General features: G+C 38.4%; 1 protein-coding gene across 1 annotated transcript in view; it reads left to right on the forward strand.

Annotated features, from left to right (window-relative positions):
- The first annotated feature begins 3,140 nt into the window (after window positions 1-3,140).
- The window catches only part of KBTBD12 (kelch repeat and BTB domain containing 12), a 78,091-nt gene continuing 56,419 nt past the window's right edge, over window positions 3,141-24,812 (forward strand). Inside the window, exons 1-4 of the mRNA XM_007985464.3 lie at window positions 3,141-3,523; window positions 10,450-11,631; window positions 15,436-15,706; window positions 17,822-17,972. Coding sequence (XP_007983655.1) covers window positions 10,562-11,631; window positions 15,436-15,706; window positions 17,822-17,972 — 1,492 coding nt within the window. The 5' untranslated portion in view covers window positions 3,141-3,523; window positions 10,450-10,561. The remainder of the gene's footprint in view (window positions 3,524-10,449; window positions 11,632-15,435; window positions 15,707-17,821; window positions 17,973-24,812) is intronic.

A 24,812-nucleotide genomic window follows, 5' to 3' on the forward strand; every position in this document is an offset into this window, starting at 1 on the left:
GTAGACCAGCTACAAAGGACCAGAATAAAGGAATAAATTATATAAAAATAACAAAATCTGTACACAGGAATACAGAGAAACAACTCAACACTGTAAGAAAGCAAAGACTGAAAATAAAGCTTTGAATAGAAACAGGAGGGAAAATGCCTCAAGAAGAAAGAGACAGAGATTAAGAGTGAGAGCAAAAGAGAGACAGCGAGAGAGAGACACCCAGTAGGAAGGAGCAGTAAATAGAAAAAGAATAGTAAGTTACTGCTGGGTAAAGAAGTACATGTTCATATATGATATATTCCAGATGCATATTCCTTAAATCAAGTTATTGATAAATCAGTAGATTTGGTAAATATTAATACTTCATTAATCATTTGGCAAATGGATGTTTTGAGAATCAATTATAGTCACTTAGTGATACGGCCCAGCATCTAAATTAGCCTCCAGACCCCAAGCCCTGACTCTTCATAGCATATTCCACTTCCTCCTGAAACAAATGAAAAAGGTAAGATAAAGTAGCCCAATAGGAAATTGAACGGGGCCTTCAAATCAAGCTGAGAAAGATTCATTAGGTTCACACAAACATCTTGTAAACAAAACCAGAAGCAGGAAAGGAAATAGTTGCAGAAGGATCTAACCAGGACTAACTGGATCAAGGGATGTTTGTGTGGAAAGGACACAGGAATTTCCTCAAATAACTGTAAGTATGTATGTGTATGCTTGACAGGCTGAGGCAGGAGGATGGCTTGACCCCAGGAGTTTGAGACCATCCTGGGCAACACAGCGAGATCCTCTCTCTCTAAAAATAAATTAAAAATTAGCCAGGCATGGTGGCAAGTACCTGTAATCCTAGCTATTGGGGAGGCTGAAGTGGAAGGTTCACTTGAGCCCAGGAGTTTGAGGCTGCAGTGAGCTATGATTGCACTACTGCACTCAAGCCTAGGTGACAAAATGAGACCCTGTCACTAAAAAAGGAAAAAAAAAAAAAAAAAGTAAGTGTAAATACAAATGCATGCAAGCATTCTTCATTGACATGAATACCTTCTAAAATGTTTAAAGGGACTTTACTTACCGATATAAAACCTGTTTTGTTTTCAATGTGGCATATAAATGCACACATATATACAGAGAAATATTATTCATCCTTTAGAAAAGAAAGGACATTATACTTAGTTAAATAAGTCAATTACAAAAGGAGAAATTCTGGCCAGGCGCGGTGGGTTACTCCTGTAATCCTAGCACTTTGGGAGGCTGAGGCGAGTGGATCACCTGAGGTCAGGAGTTTGAGATCAGCCTGAGCAACATGGTGAAACCTCGTCTCTACTAAAAATACAAAAATTAGCTGGGCGCGGTGGAGCACAGCTGTAATACCAGCTACTAGGGAGGCTGAGGTAGGAGAATCGCTTGAACGGGGGAGGCAGAGGTTGCAATGAGCTGAGATCACACCACTGAACACCAGCCTGGGCGACAGAGCGAGACTTCGTCCCTGCCCCTCTCCCCCCAAAAATGACTAATTCTGTATTATTCTGCTCATATAAGGCACCTAGAATAGGCAAATTCACAGAGGCAAAAAGTAGATTAGAAGTTACCGGGTGCTAGAGGGGAGGGAGAAATAAATTATTGTTTAAGGAGTACCAAGTTTCTTTTGAGATGATGAAAAAATTCTGGAAATGGGTACTGGTTATGGTTGTACAACATTATTAACATAATGCCACTGACTACGCTTAAAAATGATTAAAATGGTAAATGTTATGTTATGTATATTTTACCACAATTAAAAAAAAAAAAAAAAAGGAAGAAGTGGACAGAAGAGTTATGTCAAAGGGATGCTGAGAGGTGAAGCCAGCTGGACTTCTGGGTTGGGTGGGGACTTGGAGAACTTTTCTGTCTTACAAGAGAATTGTAAAATGTACCAATCAGCTCTCTGTAACTAGGATTGCAAATGCACCAATCAGCGCTCTGTGGCTAGCTAGAGGTTTGTAAAATGCACCAATCAGCACTCTGTAAAAACACACCAAGCAGCTCTCTGTGGCTAGCTAGAGGTTTGTAAAATGGACCAATCAGCACTCTGTAAAATGGAACAATCAGCAGGACATGGGCCGGGACAAATAAGGGAATAAAAGCTGGCCACCCAGCCAGCAGAGGGAACCCGCTTGGGTCCCTTTCCAGGCTGTGGAAGCTTTGTTCTTTTGCTCTTCACAATAAATCTTGTTGCTGCTCACTGTTTGGGTCCGTGGCACCTTTAAGAGCTTTAACACTGTGAAGGTCCATGGCTTCATTCTTGAAGTCAGCAAGACCGAGACCACGAACCCACTGAAAGGAACCAACTCCAGACACAATGCATGTGAGAAAGACTCAGCCCTATTTTTTGACTTTGAAGCTGGAGGAAGGAGCCAGGAGCTAAAGAATGAAGACAGTTTCCGGAAGCTGCAAAAGGGGAGGGACAGATTCGCTCCAGGAAGCCCCAGAAACAAACACAGCCCAGCTAACACCTTGATTTCAACCCAGTGAGACATATTTTGGACTTCTGACCTATAGAGCTAAAATAATAGTAAGATAATAAAGTTATGTTGCCACCACTGAAAACAATTTTATTTTGCTTTGGTTTAAGCTAACTGAGCTAATACAGCTGCCATATTTTGTGACACTTGTCTAAGGAAGGCTTCCCACACCTGCACCGCTCCGGGCTAACCAGTCTTTTCTCAGGAGTCCTGGAAACCTCCCACTCAGAGAAGTGTAGGGCAAAAAATCACAAGCCGATGGCTCAGGATGTAGCAAATAAAAATACAAGACCAAAATGAAACCCAACCGGAACACCGCGTTAAACGTGAATTGACCATGCGACATTTGGGACGTACTTAACACTAAAAATTACTGGTTGTACATCTGCAATTTACCTTTAACTGGGCCCCTGTATTTTTCCTTGCAACCCTACCCCTCGGGTCACAGTGAGACTACACATGGGGTCTTTTGGTCATTTTGCAAGTTTAAAAGACTAAAGGGAACACCGGCATTTTTCAAAGCTGGATTTCCAAACCCTCTTTAAACACTTGCCCCGTGCCCTCCCCGCAGGCCTTCAGTAGCTCTGGCACGCCGGCCAGCGCGGGAACATCCTGCGCAGGCGCACAGCGTTCCGCAGGGGGACGCTCAGTAGGGTGTGGGACGCGCGCGGGGAGACCCTGTGCATGCATAAAGCCAACACCGGGGCTGTAGTCGCCGTCTGGAACCAGCGCGGGAATAGGTGCGCAGGCGCAGAGTGGCTGGCTGGGCAGCGGCGGCGTGGTCTCGGGCCACCTCCAAGCCGAGGGCAGCACCTGTCGCCTCCGAGGCGCTGCCAGCCCTCTCCCTGCTCTTCCGCAGGGCGCAGGACCTCTATTTATATCGTTCAGTCGGCACAGCCCCATATTGGGCAGTGGCGTCAGTCAGGCCCGCTGGCCGCCCTGCCACCCGGTAGCGTCCAGGTCAGGTCGTGGCCCATCGCGGGGCCCCTGTGGAGCGAGTGGGGACGCGCCCCGAACCAGGCAGCACCTTCGTAAGTAGGGGTAACGTCCCAGGGAACGCGGCCCCAGTCACAAGTCCTGCCTCAGCTCCGGGCGAGGCTGAACCTGGGCGCCGGCCTGGGGCCACCGGCACTTGCAGCCTCTTCTCTAAGTGACTTTCCTCGTGGGCCGGCGCCTGGCGTCAGGTCGGGCTCAGCAAGAGCTTCCCCTCCAGGCCATCTCCGCCCGGCCAGGGGTCTCCGCCCTTCCCCTTCGGGTTGTTCAGGCTCGTAGTTTTCATAGTAGTATCATCCTCTGAATTACCTGACTGATGTGTTATTGTGCCTTCCCTCACTAGACTGTAAGCACAACAAAGGGGCACTTTCTGTTCCTGTTTGTCTTCCCGGAACCTAGGATAGTGCCGGGCACTTAGAAGGGTTCGTTTAAGTTTAGTAAATGCTGAATGTATCCCTGAGCAACTCTCTTAACTTTAAAGCCAGGAGAATAATTGCCCTACATTTTCCCCCAAATGCTTCTTAAAAGGAACTAATGAGCTATAATGCAGATTAAAGCACTTTGAAAAGTGTAAAAACCCACTGTGAGAATGCAAAACAGTGTGAACTCAGCGAAGAAAAGAAAAGTAGTCTTATTTGTCTTTATCATCCATGTGCCTGGCTGTTACTGGATGCCCGGTGTGTAGGATGGGTTGTTATGAAATGAATCAGGTCTTTTTCCCCGCTAGTGAGAAACACAGAGTACATTTAGGGTGGTGCGTGTGTTCTGAGCCATTTCCTACCAGCCTCTCCAAGTGTAGGATTTGAGCAAGATGGTGTTGCTGAAACAAAATAGGGTGTGGAGACGTAATCGTATAAACTGGGAGTCACAAACTTAAATGGCTGTAGGATAATGTAAATGGACAGGAAAGAGAAAAGCAACAGCATAAGAATTACAAATAATGACCGTCACTCAGGTCTCAAAGGGGATAATGGGGCCCAGTAGATGTGCCAACTGAGAGGTGGCAGCTGGGTACTCAGGTCCTGCACATTGTTGCCGCTTGGGAATTAAGTACTCAGTGTTGCCGTAGCTTTCATTTTTTTCAGTAGATGCTGGAATATTTCAGCTTAGCATGTTGACAACTAATTTACCAAAAACAAAACAAAACAAAATGCAAAAACAAAAAAAACTGAGCAGCCAATTTGTAATCTCAGGCGTAAGTGAAGCCAATACATGGCTTCAGTTGTTCCTTAAGAATGGGGCCAAATCCCAGAAAGCAGATGATGACTGGGAATTAATTTTGAGGGTGCAAGTGAAAAGTGGGTGTCATAGTGCAAGCTGTAAGCAAGGGAGTCACTTCACTTCACGATTCTGAATGATTTATTTGACTGGGACAAGAGGATAGCAACTTGAAGCATTAAGCATTGATGAGTAGGAAAAAACACAGAACTGTTTTTCCGCTGCTGTCACACAATAATCAACACAGAAAATGTCTGTGACCTCTGCTAACCAAGAGGTATGTGGGGATTTCTCCCCAACAGCAAGCAATCACTTAGTTCTGCAGCAGACACCAGCTGGGTGTCCTCTGACTCAGCGCCATTCTGACACCATCTACCTGGAGACAGCGTCAGATCCCACAGGTTAAGGGCTCAGTCCCACAGGGCTACCACTGTCTTCAGGCACTAGTCCCAGCATCCAGAGCTTCTGACTGACCCACCTCAAGTTGGGGTTCCTTCTTTGGGTTTAATTTGCTAGGGCAGCTCACAGAATTCAGAAGAACGCTTAAGTTTTCCAGTTTACTATAAAGGATATTAACATGGATACAGATGAAGAGATATATAGGATGAGATATGGGGGAAGGGGTACAGCCAGGGGCACCACTCTTCAGGAACCCACCACATGTTCAGCTATCCTGGAAGCTCTCCAAACCCTGTCCTTTTGGAGTTTTTATCAAGGCTTCATTACATAGGCATGCTTGATTGGTGATCAACTTAACTTTCTGCCCCTCTTCCTGGAGGTCAGGTGATGGAACTGAAAGTCCCAGTGCTCTAATCCTGCCTTATTCTTTCTGGTGACCAGCTCCTATCCTGAAGCTCTAGAGGCTGCCAGTCCTCAGTCAACTCATTAGTGTACAGAAAGGTATTTATCACTTTGGGGATTCCGAGGATTTTAGGAGTTGTATGTCAGGAAAAGGTCAAACACCAAATAAATATATTATAGTATCACAATACATTTTATATGTAGAAAAAAATCTTGAATATAATGTTTTATTAACATGTATAAAACCTAGGTTAAAAAAAGGGTTATCATTAACTTGTAATTTAGCACTAAACAACGCATTAGTTTAATTGAACAAACCATATTGAGCAACTCCTATGTGCCAGGTGTCATCACAGACAAGAATACAGAAGTGGCCAGGTATGGTGGCTCAAGCATATAATCCTAGCACTTTGGGAGGCCAGGTCAGGAGGATTGCTTGAGGCCAGGAGTTTGAGATGAACCTGGGCAACACAGTAAGACCCTGTCTCTACAAAAAAAAAAAATTAAGTGTAGTGGTGCATGTAGTGGTGCAGCTACAGGGGAGGCTGAGGTCCCAGCCTGGGCAACAGAGCAAGACCCTGTCTCTAAAATAAATAAGTAACCATTTTAAAGAATACAGAAGTGATGCAGACAAATCCCTTACCCGCAGTGTGCTCATCATAGACAGGAGAGGCAAGCATCTGCAAAAGTGAATGGCAATAGCAGTGCAGCAACCACAGCGTATACACAACACAGGCAAAGGGATGTGTCAGTGAGGAAGTGATATCTGAGCTGAATTTTGAAGACCCGGTTATATTTTTTCAGGTGGATGGGGGAGATATTTCTGACACAGGTTTACACGTGTAAAGACAGAACAGCATGTTAATGGCCCATATGCATTAGAACTGTAGTAGTTTGGTACTACTCAAAGACTGAAAAATATAAGGAAGGAAAGTCAGGAGATGAGGCAGGAAAGGTTGGGAAGTGCCAGAATGCCTGAATGAGGGGTAGTGTTGGTGAAAATCAGCCTGGGATGTTTTTTAAATATGGGGTAATAACTTTATACATGGTGGTGGCCAATGTACAAAAGGGTCCCACTCTTAAAAATGGTTTTGTTTTAAACGTTGAAACTGGGACATCATTTTCTGACATCATAATGTCGATGTTCCTTGGTTTGCCATCCAAAGTCTGTTGGAAGTTTTAAACGGACTGTGGAATTTAGCCCTGTCCAAATCATTTCTCTTGTCTTCAGTTTTTCCTCCATAAAAATCAAGGGTTTCATGTTGATCAACTCTATCATGATTATAAGCTACTCACCATACTGAACTTTTTTTTTTCGAGACAGAGTCTTGCTCTGTTGCCCAGGCTGGAGTGCAGTGGCGTGGTCTCGGCTCACTGCAACCTCCGCCTCCCAGGTTCAAGCGATTCTCCTGCCTCAGCCTCCTGAGTAGCTGGGACTACAGGCGCACGCCCTATGCCCAGCTAGTTTTTGTATTTTTAGTAGAGACGGGGTTTCACCATGTTGGTCAGGCTGGTCTCAAACTCCTGACCTCGTGATCCATTCACCTCAGCCTCCCAAAGTGTATACTGAACATTTTTATGGGAAAAAAATACATACCAGTTTAGGAATGCAGTAACTTCTTTTCCCACTGAAGGAGGATTAGGAATTGTATTTGCCCTTCTCTCTCATGCAGGCTGATGCCAGGGATATTGAGGCGGAGGGAGGGCTATAACCACAGTTTTCAAAGCAGTCCTCATTCAGACTGGATAAGGAGGCCATAATTTTTTGTTTTTTCCAATCACTCATAAATTGGGCTACCTACACCCTGACACATTAAAAAGAAAATTCACGATATATCTATTATCTCTCTCATTCATATATATATATATATGTAAATCTGATAATGCACACATGGTTTACATGGTTTACAACATTTAGGTTTTTCAAAAGCTGTAAGTGACTCTAATGCAGTTTTAAAATTTTTTTAACTCATACAATATTTAAGATATACAAAGAGGCATTAAGAATAATAAAGTATGTCTTGGATACCCACCAAACAGCTGCATAAATTAAACATTTATACAGTTGAAACTCCTTGTCATCCTTCCCTGCTTGCATCCTTCTTTTTCTGCAACTCCTGAAGGGAAACACTGTCTTGAAATTGGGGTTTATAATTACCCTTCATGTTTTTATATTCCACTACAGTTGTACAGATCCTTAAAGAATTTATAATTCCAAACTTACAGAAAAGTTCCAAGAATGGTAGAAAAACTCCTATAGGACCTATGCCAGATTCACCAAATATTCATACTTACTTTGTCGGAATCAATCATCAGTATTCACTCTACTAGAATATTTAATATTGTTTTGCATATTAGAAACACATCAGTGGTAAGTGGCATGTATATTCTACAGTCCTTTTCACACATTATTATGTTTGTGAGATACAGCCATGTTGACACATGTAGATCTAGTTCTTTTTTTTTTTTTTTGCTGTACTGTATTCTCTAGTGAATATACTACAGTCTGATCTCCTATTAATGAATGTTTAAGTTATTTCCAAATTTTTGCTATTTCAAACTGTGCTGCTGTGAATTTAAACTAGTGAAACTTCAGCAGAACATGGAGAGTTTCCTAGAAAAGAAGGTATAGTCATATATCAACCATTATTTAGAGAAAGTAGCAACTTAAGCAGTAAAAATAATATAGTAAAGATAATGTAAAGATTATAAAATTAAACACTGTCAAACATTCGTGGCTTAAAGAAATTGACATTTTTGTACCACACTAACATTTACAGTGGTCCATTTCTCAAAACGAAATATAGTGGACAGGAGTATAACTGCTTTTTGGACTTGCAAAGTAATTAGAGTTTATTCTTGTGATTTATATGCATCTTTGCTACTCCATTTTCTCTATTACTATGGGTACTATTATTATGAATGCACCAGTTCAGTCTTCTATAAATTGAAGCAGTGAGTAACTTCCCATTTATATCACCGAGAACATTTATACAGTTTTGTTTTGCTGATGAAAGGAGAATGTACTCTGCCCTCATTACAAGGGAAAGTTACTGTCAGCTCTCTTCACTTAGGAGCTCTGTCTGTACCCAAGCAAGTTTTACCAAGCAAGTTTTACCAAGAAAATTGTATATTGTACATGCATGGCCTTACTTAATTCTCCCAAATATTCTTATGGAATTCTCAAAATGAACTTCAGGTGAGAAAACTAGAACATGAAGAGGCAAAGGAACGTGTTCATATTGCTAGATAATGGAGTAAGGATTCAAACCCACGCCTCGGTCACCCAAGCCAGAATCTGTGTTCCTAACCTTTGAGTTTACTATGCTATCTCACCGGAAACTAACAATAATGTCCATTTATTGATCATTTGGATGCCAAAGACTAACTTAGCTACTTTATTTATGTACATTATTCCCATTTTAAGATGAAGAAGCCAAGGTTGAGGCTAAACTGGGATCCAAACCAGGGCTCTCTCACTTTAAAGCCCCCATGTGCCATGCCAGTGTCTTCTGTGTACCTTATATGTACAAGAAACAGTGCTGAGAATGTTTTTTGAGGTGTGGTGGCTAATATCACTGCCCAGGTATTCTTCTGGATTTCCATCAGTAAATTCATTTGGTCTGTAAACCCCTAACAATTAGAGTAACTTTCAGGAGTTGTATAAATTGCAGTTGGAAGGAAGGGATACAACAAATATATATAGGCCAGTTATTTCCATTTTAAAATAAATTGTTTTTTGTGATTGTTGTCAAAACCAATGTTTTTGAGACAGAGAAACTGCATCCAAGCAAAATATTTATTCAAGAAGTTGATTTATGTTTGGGAATCTGGGGATATCCAGATGTTCTTTTTAAAACGGATATTTCACTTCTCAAAACTCTTCTGCTGGGTTTAAGCAGAGAAGTAGAGAATAGTCACCCCAAAAGGATATTATCTTACTCGTAATCTAGAAATGTATTAACTCTTGACTTTTCCCATCAATGTTATTCTTGCTGCTTGCAACTTACAGCCAAGTTAGAACTGGAAAAGGTGGTAGAGATTTGAGATCCTCTTCTAACATTAAGGTTTCTGACTCTAGGAATGTCCTTCTTTAAAACAAAAGCTAATTTAAATTAACTTCCTTGAAACATCCCATTTCCATGTATCCAGGGAAAGTGAAGATGAGACAGCTAGCTTTAAAAAACAGACCAGTGCTTGTTAAGGTGAAGAGAGATTCAGTCTCTGCCACTATGAACTGGGAAATAATAAAAGCTGAGCAAGGAGGGAGGACAGAGAAATCATATGATTTTAGGCAGTTGAGGGTGATTTAGTTGTGTGTTTTAAATATTGTGATTTTCAAATCAGCTGACATTTGCCTTCCAAAGCCCGGTAGATATGATCTCTGTGTTATCTACTGCTTTGAATTACATGCCCCACATTAAAGTTTGAGCAGAATTTTAGTGGATTTTTTTTTCCATTTTTCCTCTTCTGGGGTATATTGTACAAGGCCCCAGTCATGAATTTATGGACTGACCATTAGAACAGTTGGGTGTGTTTTTTGGAGGGGATGCATATAACCTTTGGGGTTATTTGCATCTCCTCGGAGAGAATATTAACTGATGCCCCTATATCTTCTGCCTGCAGGTCAACTGCATTTGGTAACTGGAAATGGAATTGCAAATGTGCCCAGTTTATCACTTCTCTTTCCATACATGTTGGGAGGGAAGTCTTTGCAGTCCTAGAAAAATCTCTGCCACCGATTAGGAGAATTTGTGACAGCAGTTAATTTGTTACTGTTTACATAATCAAAATTAATATTTTTAGATACAAAAGTAGTTGTCTTAAACTGCTCTGCTTGGAGTGAATAATATTTGTTTATAAATACTTTTTAGAACTAACGCTGCATATCTAAATTGTAGAGAATTTTTTCTTAGAAGAAAACTGCCTTTTTTCTTTCCCTTAGAAATATTTCCTGACATCTCTGTAGCTTCGTGAGTAATCAGACATGCAAATAGACCCTCAGGAATCAAGCTACACTTAAAGAAGACTTAGTTGGAAACTTTGGAGAGTAGATCATGGAGTGCAAGATTGAGGGAAAAGAAAAATACCAACATAGCTTGAATTTACTGAACAAAATTAAGAACATGAAAGAATTAGCAGAAATGATTGACGTGGTACTCATAGCAGAAGGAGAGAAATTTCCTTGCCACAGACTGGTCCTGGCTGCCTTTAGCCCTTATTTCAAAGCTATGTTCACCTGTGGACTACTTGAATGTAATCAAAGGGAAGTCGTACTTTATGACATCACAGCAGAAAGTGTGTCAGTGTTATTAAATTACATGTACAATGCAGCCTTGGAGATCAATAATGACAATGTACAGACTGTAGCTATGGCTGCCTATTTTATGCAGATGGAAGAAGTCTTCAGTGTGTGTCAAAAATATATGATGGACCACATGGATGCCTCCAACTGTTTAGGTATCTATTATTTTGCAAAGCAGATTGGAGCTGAAGATTTATCTGATCAATCGAAGAAATATTTATATCAGCACTTTGCCGAAGTCAGCTTACATGAAGAAATACTAGAAATCGAAGTGCACCAATTTTTGACACTTATTAAATCAGATGATCTTAACATATCCAGAGAAGAGAGTATTCTGGACTTAGTTCTGAGATGGGTAAATCATAACAAAGAATTGCGTGCAGAGCATCTTGTTGAGCTTTTGAAGCAAGTCAGATTGGAACTTGTAAATCCTTCTTTTTTAAGACAAGCCCTAAGAAGGAACACAATGCTTCTGTGTGACGCAGATTGCGTTGACATAATTCAAAATGCATTCAAAGCCATCAAGACACCCCAACAGCACTCTCTAAATCTGCGCTATGGCATGGAGACTACCAGTCTTCTGCTTTGCATTGGCAACAATTCTTCAGGAATCAGATCAAGACATAGGAGCTATGGGGATGCCAGTTTTTGTTATGATCCTGTATCACGGAAAACCTATTTCATCTCATCTCCCAAGTATGGAGAGGGTTTAGGAACTGTGTGTACTGGTGTTGTCATGGAAAATAATACTATAATTGTGGCTGGAGAAGCAAGTGCCTCTAAACTCTCTAGACAAAAGAACAAGAATGTTGAAATTTATAGGTTTGTATCTAGCAGCAAATTTGCTTAATTATGTTGTTTTGATACTAGCAGCAGTAGAAGAAAGAACTGCAAAAAGTCATCACATCTTAAATTATTTGTAGTCAAAATTACCATATACATCTCCCATAAGGAATAGTATACAGAACATGCTTTTGCGTGTCTGTGTGTGTATACATTTATATATATATATAATCTATGACTCTAAATATAAATATAGTATATATAAAAATTTATAAATATATCATGTATATTATATAAAAATATAAATGTAGCACATATAACTTTCATAATTAAATCACCAACACTTTAAAATTATTTTTTCTGTTCCTTTAATTGTTAACATATAGTTGAATTTGCATAAGTTAAATGTGTTTGTTATGATCCCATTTTAGTTTTCACTCTTAGCTTTATTTATCCATAATAGGGTTTAATATACTGCTTTGTTTTTAAAGATCTTAATATAACAAGAAGGAAAGTTTATTAACACAGACTCCTTTGAATGTATTTTTTAGTTCATAGTTTAGAGTAATTAGTAATTTTTTCCTTAACCATAAATTACTAATAATCTGTCAGCTTTCATTCTGCATCCTTAATTTGTGGATTTTGCTTAAATCTCCAACATTGTAAAATGTTTGTAGCCAAAGAATGCTTTAATCCTACAATTGTAGTAAGAGGAAAGAATGCCTGCTAAGAAGTAGCATATCATCTAGGTTTTGCTTATGAAAACACATACATTTATTTACTATTTATTCAGCCAGTATTAAATGAGTATTTAGCAATTAAATGTAAGTGAGAAAGCTAGAAATATGCACATGGAATACATTCTAAATAGTAAAACTTTCCCCCAATATTTTTCTCCTCTCAGTTCTCTTTTACCAGGGTTTGTTCAGACTTTTCAGTCAGAAAGTAATTCTTAGCAGTGAAGATGGAACAAAAGAGGGAATGAAGAGGTCTACTATTTTTCTGTCATCTCCTAGCATTACATTATCTGTCGCAAGTCATAGACCTGTCCCTTTTCCACATTCATACTTTGAAGACATGTCTAATCTCCCCTAGTAGGAGAGAGAATGCAGAGCCCTGGCTGAGTGACCTAGACCCATGCCCATGGTGACCAAGCATGTCCCTGAGCCACAGGAGCAGCCTTCTTCAGAATTATCAGGGAGAGACTACCGAGCCAGGAGAGCAGATCCCCACAGGAAGAGGAAGCCTTGGCTTCCCGACGTGGTTCTCACGGGTACATGCCACCCGTTTTACACTTGCTCCTGGTTGGGTGCCCTTCTTTCCACCTTAGAACCTCTTGACCCCGTACTTCAGGTTCTTTACATTGTTTTTTTCTTCCTCCTCAAGATAGTCTACAATTCTGCCATCACATCTTATTTTTAATAAACCTCCAACCCTGTCAAAGTGTCTTTCAGTTTTGGGCCTCAGACATCTTTCCTTTTAACTTGTTGAAAGCCCATTTCCGGCCGGGTGCGATGCCGGGCGCCTGTAGTCCCAGCTACTCGGGAAGCTGAGGCAGGAGAATGGCGTAAACCCGGGAGGCGGAGCTTGCAGTGAGCTGAGATCCGGCCACCGCACTCCAGCCTGGGCTACAGAGTGAGACTCTGTCTCAAAAACAAAAAAAAGAAAGCCCATTTCCCATTCCAACAGCAAATGTCTAACTATACCCCATGTTTTCCTTCCTATTTATCTTGAACTGAACGAGGTTCTCACCACCAACTGTTTCCTCCACATTGGTCAGAGTTAAAGTTATTAGTTACTCCCATCATTTCTTCCAATAATGAAATTGTCAGAAGCGTTGCTTTAGGCTTAAACGAGACTTCTAGCTGATGTTCTGTGTAGTTAAAATCTCCTAGCATTACTGGAGGTCACTGTAGTGCCAGTTTTGTGATATGCATAAGAAATATATCATCCTGTGCTACATCCCTGTTATATTATTTGTGTATCTTATTCTTTTTATCTTCGTCCAGATGTTCTTCGGCTTGCCTCTACTCATAGATTTCCATGCAGATATATTTCTCCTTGACTTAAAAGAGGAAGTAGACTAGTACTCTGGAAGATTATTTCTTTGTAAAAAAGATGTACCTTTCCATCTCCTTCACTTATCTCCATTTGTCTTTAAACTATCAATCTCTATTAGCAATGAAGGCCTTTGTCGCTATTGTTTTCTTTTTTATGTCATATCCACTTAATAGTAAATTTTAGAGTTTTATCTGGGCATTTTCTCTCCCTGTTTTCACTTCTAAATGTGAAAACAAAAATCAGATTAGGAAGTCACCCAGCAAACATCTACTTCCTAACCTTTATGGGGTGTACTTCATTCCTAGCCTATTTTCTTAAACTATGTCTCAGAAAACCCAAACCCATTTTTTAAAGTTCATTTATCTATTCATTCAGTTGGCTTTACTTTGGCAGCCCCCACATATATTACAGATACCTATTCCTCCTTTCTCTTCTAAAATTCAAACAATTAAAAATAGTGATGAAAATATCACCTGTGATTCTAGAGACTTTGGTTCTCTGCCTAGAATTACATAGAAGACAGTCATCATAAGGTTTGATGCATTTCTGCATTCAGCTGTGACAAGCCAGACATGCCCTGTTAGAAAGGAGCATGCCTTCTAACTTCCTTGTCAAGCCTCAAGTAAAAATGTCTCTTTGGGAAAGAACGTTAAGAGTTGGCCTAGACAACTGGGAAAAATTCCTATCATAGAATTAACTGGCAGCTGTTAAATGCAAAATAAGAAGTCCATACTTAAAAATTGTACTCTGTATAAAACACATGTAAGTTCCTAATTTGTTTCCAAACAGCCCAACTTTTTTCTTAATTTCCATGCTTTCCTGTTTTTGTGTGTGTGTGTTTGTTTAATTTTGAATTCCAGATATACTTTCTAGATTTTCTGGGACATTTACTTTCACATATTTTATCCCTCTGTCCCCATGAAGTACTTTTGTCCTTCTCCGACTGTGTATGTTCAATCATGATTGGAGATAAAGACTTACCATTATCATGATGCAACACAAAGGATAGCTACAAACTCATCTACCCAGTGACCATACAATGCCCCATCACACACATAATCAGTTAATGTGCTGGATTCTGGAAGGCATTGAGAGACCATATATACTATTGTCCATAGCTCTTAAGACTCTTCTTAGAGTGATACTCTGGAAGAAATTACTGAAATTGCCACATCTAGTAGATTAAAATAGATGTTAAGTGCCCAGCTGACATCTACAGGTAGGTTTTTATACAGTGCTCTTAACCCAATTGTAAGCCAGCTGGAACTACAACAGTTCTTAAAATTCTACATATTCTAAATCATCCTGAGAGAAATGTATGAATTGAGATGTTTTTAGATTATCTGCCCTAAAACTGTGATTTCTTTAATGTTCGTGTTAAAGTGATATTTCTTGTCCACAGAATAAGGCATTCTTGTATTTTTGCTTGCTTTTATGGTAAAATTAGAAATGATTTGCTGAAAAACTTACTATTCATTCTTGATTTTCTTTCCCAGAATTATAAAATGAAGGCTACTCCTGGGTAGTCTATACTTTTTCTCTGTATTTTTCCTAAAACTCTTCAGGTATATGTGGTTAATTATTTTAAAGCACATTATATTTTGTTCATCATTCCTTTAAAAAAAAGCAAACCTGTATCACTTTCTTGTATTAATGTTTTTTGTCCTCCAATTGGAAGAACCATATCTCATTATTTTTGGTCAGATAATAAATAAGTGTATTTCTTGGGTAAATTGCTTTCATGTTACCTCTAATCCTGGATACTCTTTCTCTCTTTTGCAGGTATCATGATAGAGGAAACCAGTTTTGGGAAAAGTTATGCACAGCTGAATTTCGAGAACTCTATGCTCTGGGCAGTATTCATAATGACCTTTATGTTATAGGAGGACAGATGAAAATTAAAAACCAGTATCTTATTACAAACTGTGTGGATAAGTACTCTGTAGAACGGGACAACTGGAAAAGGGTGTCTCCCCTTCCACTGCAATTGGCATGTCATGCTGTAGTGACATTGAATAATAAACTTTATGTGATTGGAGGCTGGACCCCTCAGGTTAAGAAATTTCCTGTATACATAATTGGCATGGCAATACTGAGTCTGGCTGCTATGTTAAAAATTGTTGTAGTTGTTGAATACTAAAAGAGTGTGACTTACATTTTGGTAAAGTGCTTTCTGTTTTATAGAATATAACTCAAGGTTTTAAAGTGTTAAGCAATTTAGGAGAATGGATTTTTAAAGTGTGTTTTCATAGACATGACTTGATTCAGTATGCATGCTGTGCTCTTCATAATCCTCCCATTCTTGCTAATTATGAAAAATATTTGTGCTGGGGGATTATCTGTAGGGAGCATCTAACTAGGGGGAAGAGAAGCTGGATCCTCATCCAGTTCTGTGTGTCTAATAGCTTTGTGACCTGAGGCAAGTAACTCATAGGCCTTTTCCATATTTAAAATTCTTACCCTAAGTGAGACACCAGAATACCGATCTGTGATGGCACAATCATTTCTATGAAAGCATATTGTGATTGTAACACTTGATATTTTTATTGGGCATCAGCAGGCAGAGAACCCAGAATGCTGTTTCTATTGAAGTCCAGTGAAGTGATGGCAAACCAGAATGAAAAGTCAGGGGTGTGTGGCCATAGTGGCCTTCTCCCTCCCTGCCAGATGTCCTCTCCTGGTGCCTTGGCACACTCTTCTTAGGATCACTTCAGCTGCCTCATGCCCTGACCAACCGGACTTTCTAATAAAAATTAATCTCACTAGCTCATGGGTCATCCTCATGGCATACAGTAAATTTATTTTTGCCTGTATTATTTTTTGTTTCTCCAAATTTGCTTCAGGATAAAACTGATGCTATTTGCATTCATTTCAGAAGCTTGGAATTTGCCATTTATTTATAGTATATCATACCTGTTTTAAAAACTTAAACCTCACATTTAACACATTTAATTTTTTCTGCTATATGTCAGAAAGTAGTACAGATTTCATCACAGCTAGCAGGAGAAACCTGACAGATTATTTGTAATTAAACTTTTTCAAAATTATCCATTTACATAGTTAATTTTGCATGCATAAGCTCCAAAAACAACTTAGAAGCTTTTCTTTGCATTTCTTTCACTAAAATAGAGATTAAATACTTAAATTAGAAGGAAAATTAAAACCATAAAGTCAACGATTGTTAACTTATAAAGTTTCTGAACAGATAACGTGAACGTTTACCTCATAGAGGAAAGGTTTTGCTACCCAACTGAGTACTTGTATAACAATTGCAAGATCACACAGGGTTGTGCATGTGTCATGGTGAGCATAACTCTTGGTATATTTAAAGTAGTTAACTAAAATTAATTGCATAAGCTTTCATAAGTATGCCAGTTATTTCTTTGTTGAACACTTGTATCACCCAAAAAAATGACACTCATGAATCCTTAGCTTGAAGTCATATAAAGTTCCATATACATGTATACAAAAGACATCATTTCACCTAACATTTATGAATAGGAAAAGCCACTTCTGTGTAAGAGTAAAATTGTTTAATTTGTACCTTCTCTAGTCATTAAAAATATATAAAATAAGTATGTTAAAATAACTGCAAATAATTTAGATTAGTCCATATGTCTTGAAAATTGAATTCATATCATTCCTATATAGGCCATAATTATGGTGTAAAAATAATTATGAAGACACTAAAATGTTTTGGCAACTTTGTTTCATATGGATTAGAAAAATATAAAGAAAATGCCTTCTATATTACTAAAATTAGTTTCTCACAAATATTAAAATCAACAACTATGAAGTTTGGTAAAATAGAATTACACTTTAAATACTATTCAAGAGAGCTTGGTTTTTTTTTTTTTTTTTTTTAAGGCTTTGCAGTTGCTTCTTTAAAAAAAAAAAAAAAAAGCTGTAATGAATGTCTCACTGCTAAGATCACAGATTGTTTGCTATAACCGAACACCTTTGGCCCATTATTTCAGAATATAAATTCCTCTGATAATGACAGTACACTTATAACCCCCGTCATGGGGTTTGGTGGGTTTGTGAGTATGAGTCACTGCAGTTAACCTCTATTTATCTCTTTGGCTGTCTGCTTTGATTAATTGCATTCATGTACTCACAAAGATCGCTAAATGGTATGTTGTTATATTGGCTGTCATATTTCATACAGATGGATCTTCCTGATGAAGAACCTGATCGATTAAGCAACAAACTGTTGCAGTATGACCCCAGCCAAGATCAATGGAGTGTGCGGGCATCCATGAAGTACTCTAAATACCGATTCAGTACAGCTGTAGTCAACAGTGAGATTTATGTTTTGGGTAAGAAGAAGCAGATTGCTAACAGTATAACTACTTTTATTTTCCTCAGCAGTTTGCCTCAGCAAAAATGAAATGTTCTCCTTTGCACTTGTATCCCAGGTCAAATTTATATACAACTAGCTGAACTTTGTCTTTTATTTCTTGTTTTCTAGAGCACAGTCAAATAAGATTAAAGGAAGTCCATTGACATTGAGAGCAAAACTATTTTTATGGCATTTATAAGTGCCTTGGAATGTAAAAACAGTAATGATATATCCTTATATATACTACCAAGTAATATACTTTGAAATAGGAATAAGCCTTTGGCCACTTTTAGTCAATGAAATGTGGGCTTTGCACCAACTGTGATGGATCTGTGCCATTAGAAGAGAAAGCCACCATAGGTAAGACTGTGCCACAGATTGTGCCAATCCTCATTTTGCCTAACCCACTAAATTTCTAGACAGGTGTTATCAAGCAATTTTCATTTGAATGCACTTTTTTCTTATGTGTGTCTTGTATTTCTTATATGTATGGTCTTGTACTAACTATAACTAGCAAGAATTGGTAAAAGACTTCAGTCCCACTAAGGTGGGTACAATAAAAACAATTCCACAACATCCCCTATGTATCCCCTATCCTTCTCCACTCCTTGATTTTTCCTGTTAAGTCCCTAGCTCTTTTAAGGACATTCCATCTACCTAGCATTATCCTCTATCATCTTCCCTCACCTTCCATAAGTATGGGAAAGAAACACTGAGGCAGGGAGGTTGACTGGACTGATGAAATGATACCTATGCCAATTCTTTATTTCATCCAATTGGCATTGATGGCTAATGGAAAAAACATGGAAAAGATGATGGATAGCAAAGAAATGGCAAGGAAGAAATATGAAATAGGGGATGGAAGCAAACTAAGCATTTAAATAGAAAGTATTATGATGATTTTTTTTTTTTTTTTTTTACTAGAGGGAGGCCATTATCTCTTAGCTGTTTGCACAGCATGAAGCAAAATAATTAATGCACTCAAGCATTAGTAGTTATTTTATGATTTTAAGAACAAGAACATTATGCAACATAATTTATGACTACCTCAGTTATGAGATTCACTTATAATTAAGTTTTTTCTCTTGATATGTATTTCTTTGTTATAACCATATACTATGTCACAGGCCCAGAAGAGACAATCCCTAACCTATGATAGATCACCTAGGATAGGTGTATCACTCAAGGGGATGAAGGGCCTTTCTACTAAACATATTAAAGTTGGGGGCAGCCAAAAGTGGGATAAAAGTGATATATCAGTTGGACCAGAATAAGATTTCCCCCTAATGTGGAGCAACAACTATGCTAGTTGTGGAATTTAAATGATAGTATATTGTTTGATAAACTACATGGGAAAGGCACTTGTGGGAGCTTACACTTCATGGCATGGACACTGTCCATTGAATGAATGGAAGGAGGCAGATTTAAAAGAACATGTAACATTTGAGTGGATGAAATCTAGAAAAGAGTACGTTCCAGGAAAGGGTGCAATGAGAGGGGGCAAAAAAGAACAAATAAGGAGAATGAAATAAGCAGTGGTTTGGAGGTGAGGATGAAAGTGGTGAGAGTAGAGGATAAAAAGAGCGTAAATGAGTCCACCAGGGACAGGGAGTTGTGAGAGAAAGAGCTGAGTAGTAAACTGAGAAGCAGATTATAGAGGCCCTTGGATGAAGAATTCAGGAAATACTAGTGAGCAGTAAGAAACCACACAGAAGCAACATGATTAAAATGTTTTAGAAAAACTGGTGAGATAAGCATATAAAGAACACAGCAAAGACAAAAAGAAACTGGAAGTGGAGAGACTAATTAGGAAGGTTTTTACAGTAGCTTATGCTGTAGTTTCTGAATATTCAGAACTGGAGAACAGATTCATGATCACCCCAGTAAGCTTTACCACCCTGTAAGATTCAGCCCAAAAGAGTCAACTTCCTCAACATTTGCTACTTAATTCCCAAATATATTTATAAACTTTGAAATGGAATGTAGTTCAGTTGTTTAGGTATTTTTGTAGTAGTCTTAGTTCATATTTAATTGTTCACTGTATATATAATTGGAATTTGGGCAAGTATCATATAGAATCCTAAAACCTTATTAGTTTCAGTGACTCACATTATCTTAGCAAAAGCCCTGTCTGCTTTTAGGAATCTATATGTACCCCCACTGTGTTTTGGGTCACTGTCAATTAGTATAACAATAAGCCCTCTTTCTAATCCCTATAATGGATTTAATTTCTTACTATGTCCTAGATAGTCTACAGGGTATCTTCCAAAAAGCAGCCACTGAAACCTCCTTCACCAGGAAGGCAGCATGGTAAAGTAGGGAAGGCACTAGCTTTGGAGTTGAGTGTGTTTGGATTGAAATCCTGATGTACCACCTATATATTCTTGGTCTGGTAAATATTTTTATGTTGTTGTTGCTAATATTAAAATGGGAATGCCTACCTCTTTCGAGATATTAAGATAATATATGTATAATTCCTACAATATAAGTGTTCAGATATTGTAACTTCTGTTTATTGAGCCCCTTTGTTACAGACACTTTGCTAAATTCTTTGCTTAAAGTTTCACTTAATGGTCATAAAAGCAGATAAATTATTAACTGATCTATATAGCTGGCTAGATATCTAGACTCATTCTCCGACTGAAAAAAACCTAAAAACATTGTAAAGCATATCTTTAGAAACGTTTTAAGAGCTGACGTGCCAGTAAGAATTTAGCAGACCAAAAGCCAAACGAAAGCAGATTTCCAACTATGAAAAACTGAAAAAGTCAACATTCTATACTTAAAAATAAAATAAAACCAGACATATTTGTCAAAAACAACCATTTTAGATCTCTAGAAATCAATCATAAGTAACAAATTGAGAATAGTTTCTTTGTTTAAAAACAATACTGAGCTTGAAGTAAGACTTCAGGCAGTCTGTAGCATTCTCTCGTGAGGCTCTATTCCTTACCCCAGCTCATTCAACATGATAATACTGCTAGAGTGGGGCTGGCTACAAAAACTAGCAGCTTTTTTTTGCCAAAGGGGGCTGACATGTTTGTGAGTAGAGGGTGGAAAACCCACACTCACAGTGGAAAATAGGAAAAGCCTACAGTTCTAGGCTGAGGTCTTAGTCCTGGTTGGTACAACAGCAGACAAAAGAACTGGCCAGAAATTTAACAGGAAGATCCTGGAAATCAGAAAGTCACAGAGAGACTTGATAAACTCATCCCCTGGAGGCCAAGAAAGCTACATAAACATGCAGCCCCATAGACAGCCAAGCTCTCCACACATTCCTAGATGACTGGTAGGTTGAGCACATGTACACAGCAGATCCAAGAGGACCAGGCAGAAAGTGAAAGTCATAGTAGACTTGGAAACTATCTGAACTTTTAAGGTACTCCCATGCAGATCCACTAGGAGAGGGTAGAAGCCTTACTGGTGTTTGACTGCAACCACCAGTCATTGACAGAGACTAAGCTATGCAGAAATAAGGGTAACTCATAGGTTAAAATATAAAAATGTATAAGATTTCCCCTCTGAAAACAGAGGGGAAACCGCAGCAAACAGTAGAAGAGGCTTAGGTAAATTACTTAAAAACAACAACAAAAGGCAGTCAAAAAAACAGAAAAGAAAGAAACCCTCAAGGAAAAACAAAGAAAATCAGGATAAAAAGTTGCTACAATATATTATCCATAATGTCCAGTACCAACAAAAACTTACAACACATGCAAAGGAAAAGAAACAAAAGCATAACCCATTTGGGGGTGGGGGTGGTGCAGAAGTATTCAATAAAAGTTGTCTCTGAGTGAGCCTGGATGTTGGATTTGGGAGGCAAAGTCTTCAAAGTGACTATCAAATATATGTTCAAAGAATTAATGGAAACCAATTTCCTTTAAAGAATTAAAGGAAAATATGACAATGAGTCCACTATGATATTGATAAAGAATAGAAATTATCTAAAAGAACCAATGAAAATTTTAAACTTGTAAAGTACAATAAACCAAATAAAAGTGCACTGAAGGGGCTCAGTAGCACATCTGAGATGTTAGAAAAAAGAATCAATGAACTTGAAATCTATAGAGATTATATAATCTGAAGAAGAGAGAAAAAATTGGAGAAAAATTAGCAGGGCTCAGAGTCAGGTGGAATAATATCAAACCTATGAACAGATGTTTAATGGGAATCCCAAAAGGAAATGAGAGAGAGAAGTAATCGTCAAAAATTTCTGAAATTTGATGGGAAAACATTAATCTACAGATCCAAGAAGTTTATCAGACCTCATATAGGATAAATTCCCAGAGATTCTCACGTAAATACATAATAGAAGAACTACTAAAGACAGAAAATTCTTAAAAGCAGCAAGATAAAAATGCCATATCATGTAGAAGGAAACAAGAGTATACTTAACAGATGAGACTTACCAGAAGCTTAGAGGCAAGTAAACAGTGGAATATTATATTCAAAGTGTTACAAGAAAAAAATGATCAATCAAGAATTCTGTATCCAGCAAAACTGTGCTTCAAAACTTAAGGTGAAACAGACATCCCCAGATGAATAAAGATGGAGATAATATGTGGCTAGCAGACTTACAAGAAATACTAAAGGAACACTAAAATCCTTCAGACTGAAAGGAGGTGATGCTAGACAGTAACCTGTGTCCACAGGAAGAAATGAATAGCACAAGAAACGGTAAATATATAAGGAAATATAAAGGGCTGCATAATACATGCTTTTCTTTTTTCTTCTCTTAGTTTCTTTAAAAGATATAAAAGAATACAGATGCTCCTCAACTTACAGAGGCATTACATTCCAATAAACCCATCATAGGTTGAAAATATAGAAAGTAAAAAATGTGTTTTATACCCTGATAAGCCCATCATGAAGTTGAAAAATCTTAAGTCAAACCATCATAAGTTGGGGACCATCTGTAAAGCAGCAATTGTGATACTATATAGTTGGTTTTTTCACATATGCAGCTGTAATATATATGACAATATCAGAGAGTAGAGGAGGAGAAAATGGGGTTACTTTGGAACAAAGTTGCTGTTTGTAATGAAACCAACTCAGTATTAACCTAAAATAGAGAATGATAAAGTAAAACACACATTAGACTTTCTAGAGCAACCACTGAAATTTTTAAAAGTAGTTTAAAAGTCAACTAAAGAAGCCAGGCACAGTGGCATGCACCTGTAATCCCAGCTACTTAGAAGGCTGAGGTGGGAGGATCACTTGAGCCCAAGAGTTCAAGACCAGCCTGGGCCATATAGTAAGCCCCCTGCTCAAAGAAAGCTGCAAAAGAAAATGGTACACTTAAAACTGTGTTAAATACAAGAGAAGGCAGCAAAGGAGGAACAGAGAAAAAGAGTTTCAAGAAGTAGAAAATAAATAGCAAAATGGCAGATATATAGCCAGTCACTATCAAAAATTACATGAAATGGGAATGGACCAAACACCCTAATCAAAAAAGTCAGAGATTTTCATACTGAATAAGAAATTAAGACCAAATATATGCTCTCTATAAGAGACACATTTTGTATTCAAATACACAAATATTTACTATCATTTTACAATAGAGAAAGACATAAAATGCAAAAAGTAATATTAAGAGAGGTGCAGTGACTATATCATCAGACAAAATAGAGTAGAACTTTTACTACAGATAAACAGAAAAATTTCATGATAATAAAATTGTCAATAATATCAGGAAAATATATCAATTATAAATGTGTCATACCCAAAAAGAGAGACCTAAAATACATGAAGCAAAACCTGAGATGAAGTGATGAAGCTGTGCACAGTGGCTCATGCCTGTAATCTCAGCACTTTGGGAGGCCAACGTATGCGGATCACTTGACGTCAGAAGTTCAAGACCAGCCTGGCCAACGTGGTGAAACCCCGTCTCTATGAAAAATGCAAAAATTAGCCGGGTATGGTGGCATATGCCTATAGTCCCAGCCACTTGGGAGGCTGAGGCAGGAGAATCGCTTGAACCTGGGAGGCAGAAGTTGCAGTGAGCTAAGATCATGCCACTGCACTCCAGCCTGAGCAACAGAGCAAGACTCTGCCCAGGAGTCCAGGAAAAAAAAAAAAAAAAAAATGAGATGAGAAATAATCAAACAATCATCAATGGAGATTTATTATCAAGAATTGATAGGATTAGACAGAGTATTAGCAAGGTTTCAGAAGATTTAAACAGCACTATCAACCAACTTTACTTACCTTAACTGGCTTGTGCTGACGGCTGCATAGCTTTGTAAATATACTAAAAATCACTAAATTGTACACACAATGGGTGTATAATGTGGTGTCTAAGTTGTCTCAATAAGTAAATGTGCAGGGCACCCAATCACTTATCAAGCCTGGAAAATTGTAAGCTTTAGTTTCCCAGGCTTGCAGCTTACCAAAATTACTCCAGGTGGGAAATCTAATTAGAGTTACTATGCACATAAAGCTGGTACTTCAAAGAGCTACAGCCTCTGTGTAACCATATTCTAGAAGTAAACCTGCCTTACATCTCTCATCTCAGAGGACTTCAAAGAAACATCTTGGCACTGAGAAACTTACTGATGAAAGGCTCATACATCCCTGAGAAGTAATAATCATAAATAAGCTCTCGAGTGGAATTTCAACCCAAATTCGCATACCCAAGTGGGAAAAAAGAAAAGACAAAGCTTGAATCATGAATTTAGTTTAAGATGCCTCAGACTGATAGTGTGCTCAGGTACCTGGAAAAAACAAATTCACATTCTCTCAAGAAATGTATCCTTATCCTAGACCTCAAAAATCCCCCACAAATAATTTTCCAAGGAAAACAAGCATTCCACAGTTAATG

Source organism: Chlorocebus sabaeus, chromosome 22 (assembly GCF_047675955.1).
Source record: "Chlorocebus sabaeus isolate Y175 chromosome 22, mChlSab1.0.hap1, whole genome shotgun sequence".
NCBI classification, from domain to species: domain Eukaryota; kingdom Metazoa; phylum Chordata; class Mammalia; order Primates; family Cercopithecidae; genus Chlorocebus; species Chlorocebus sabaeus.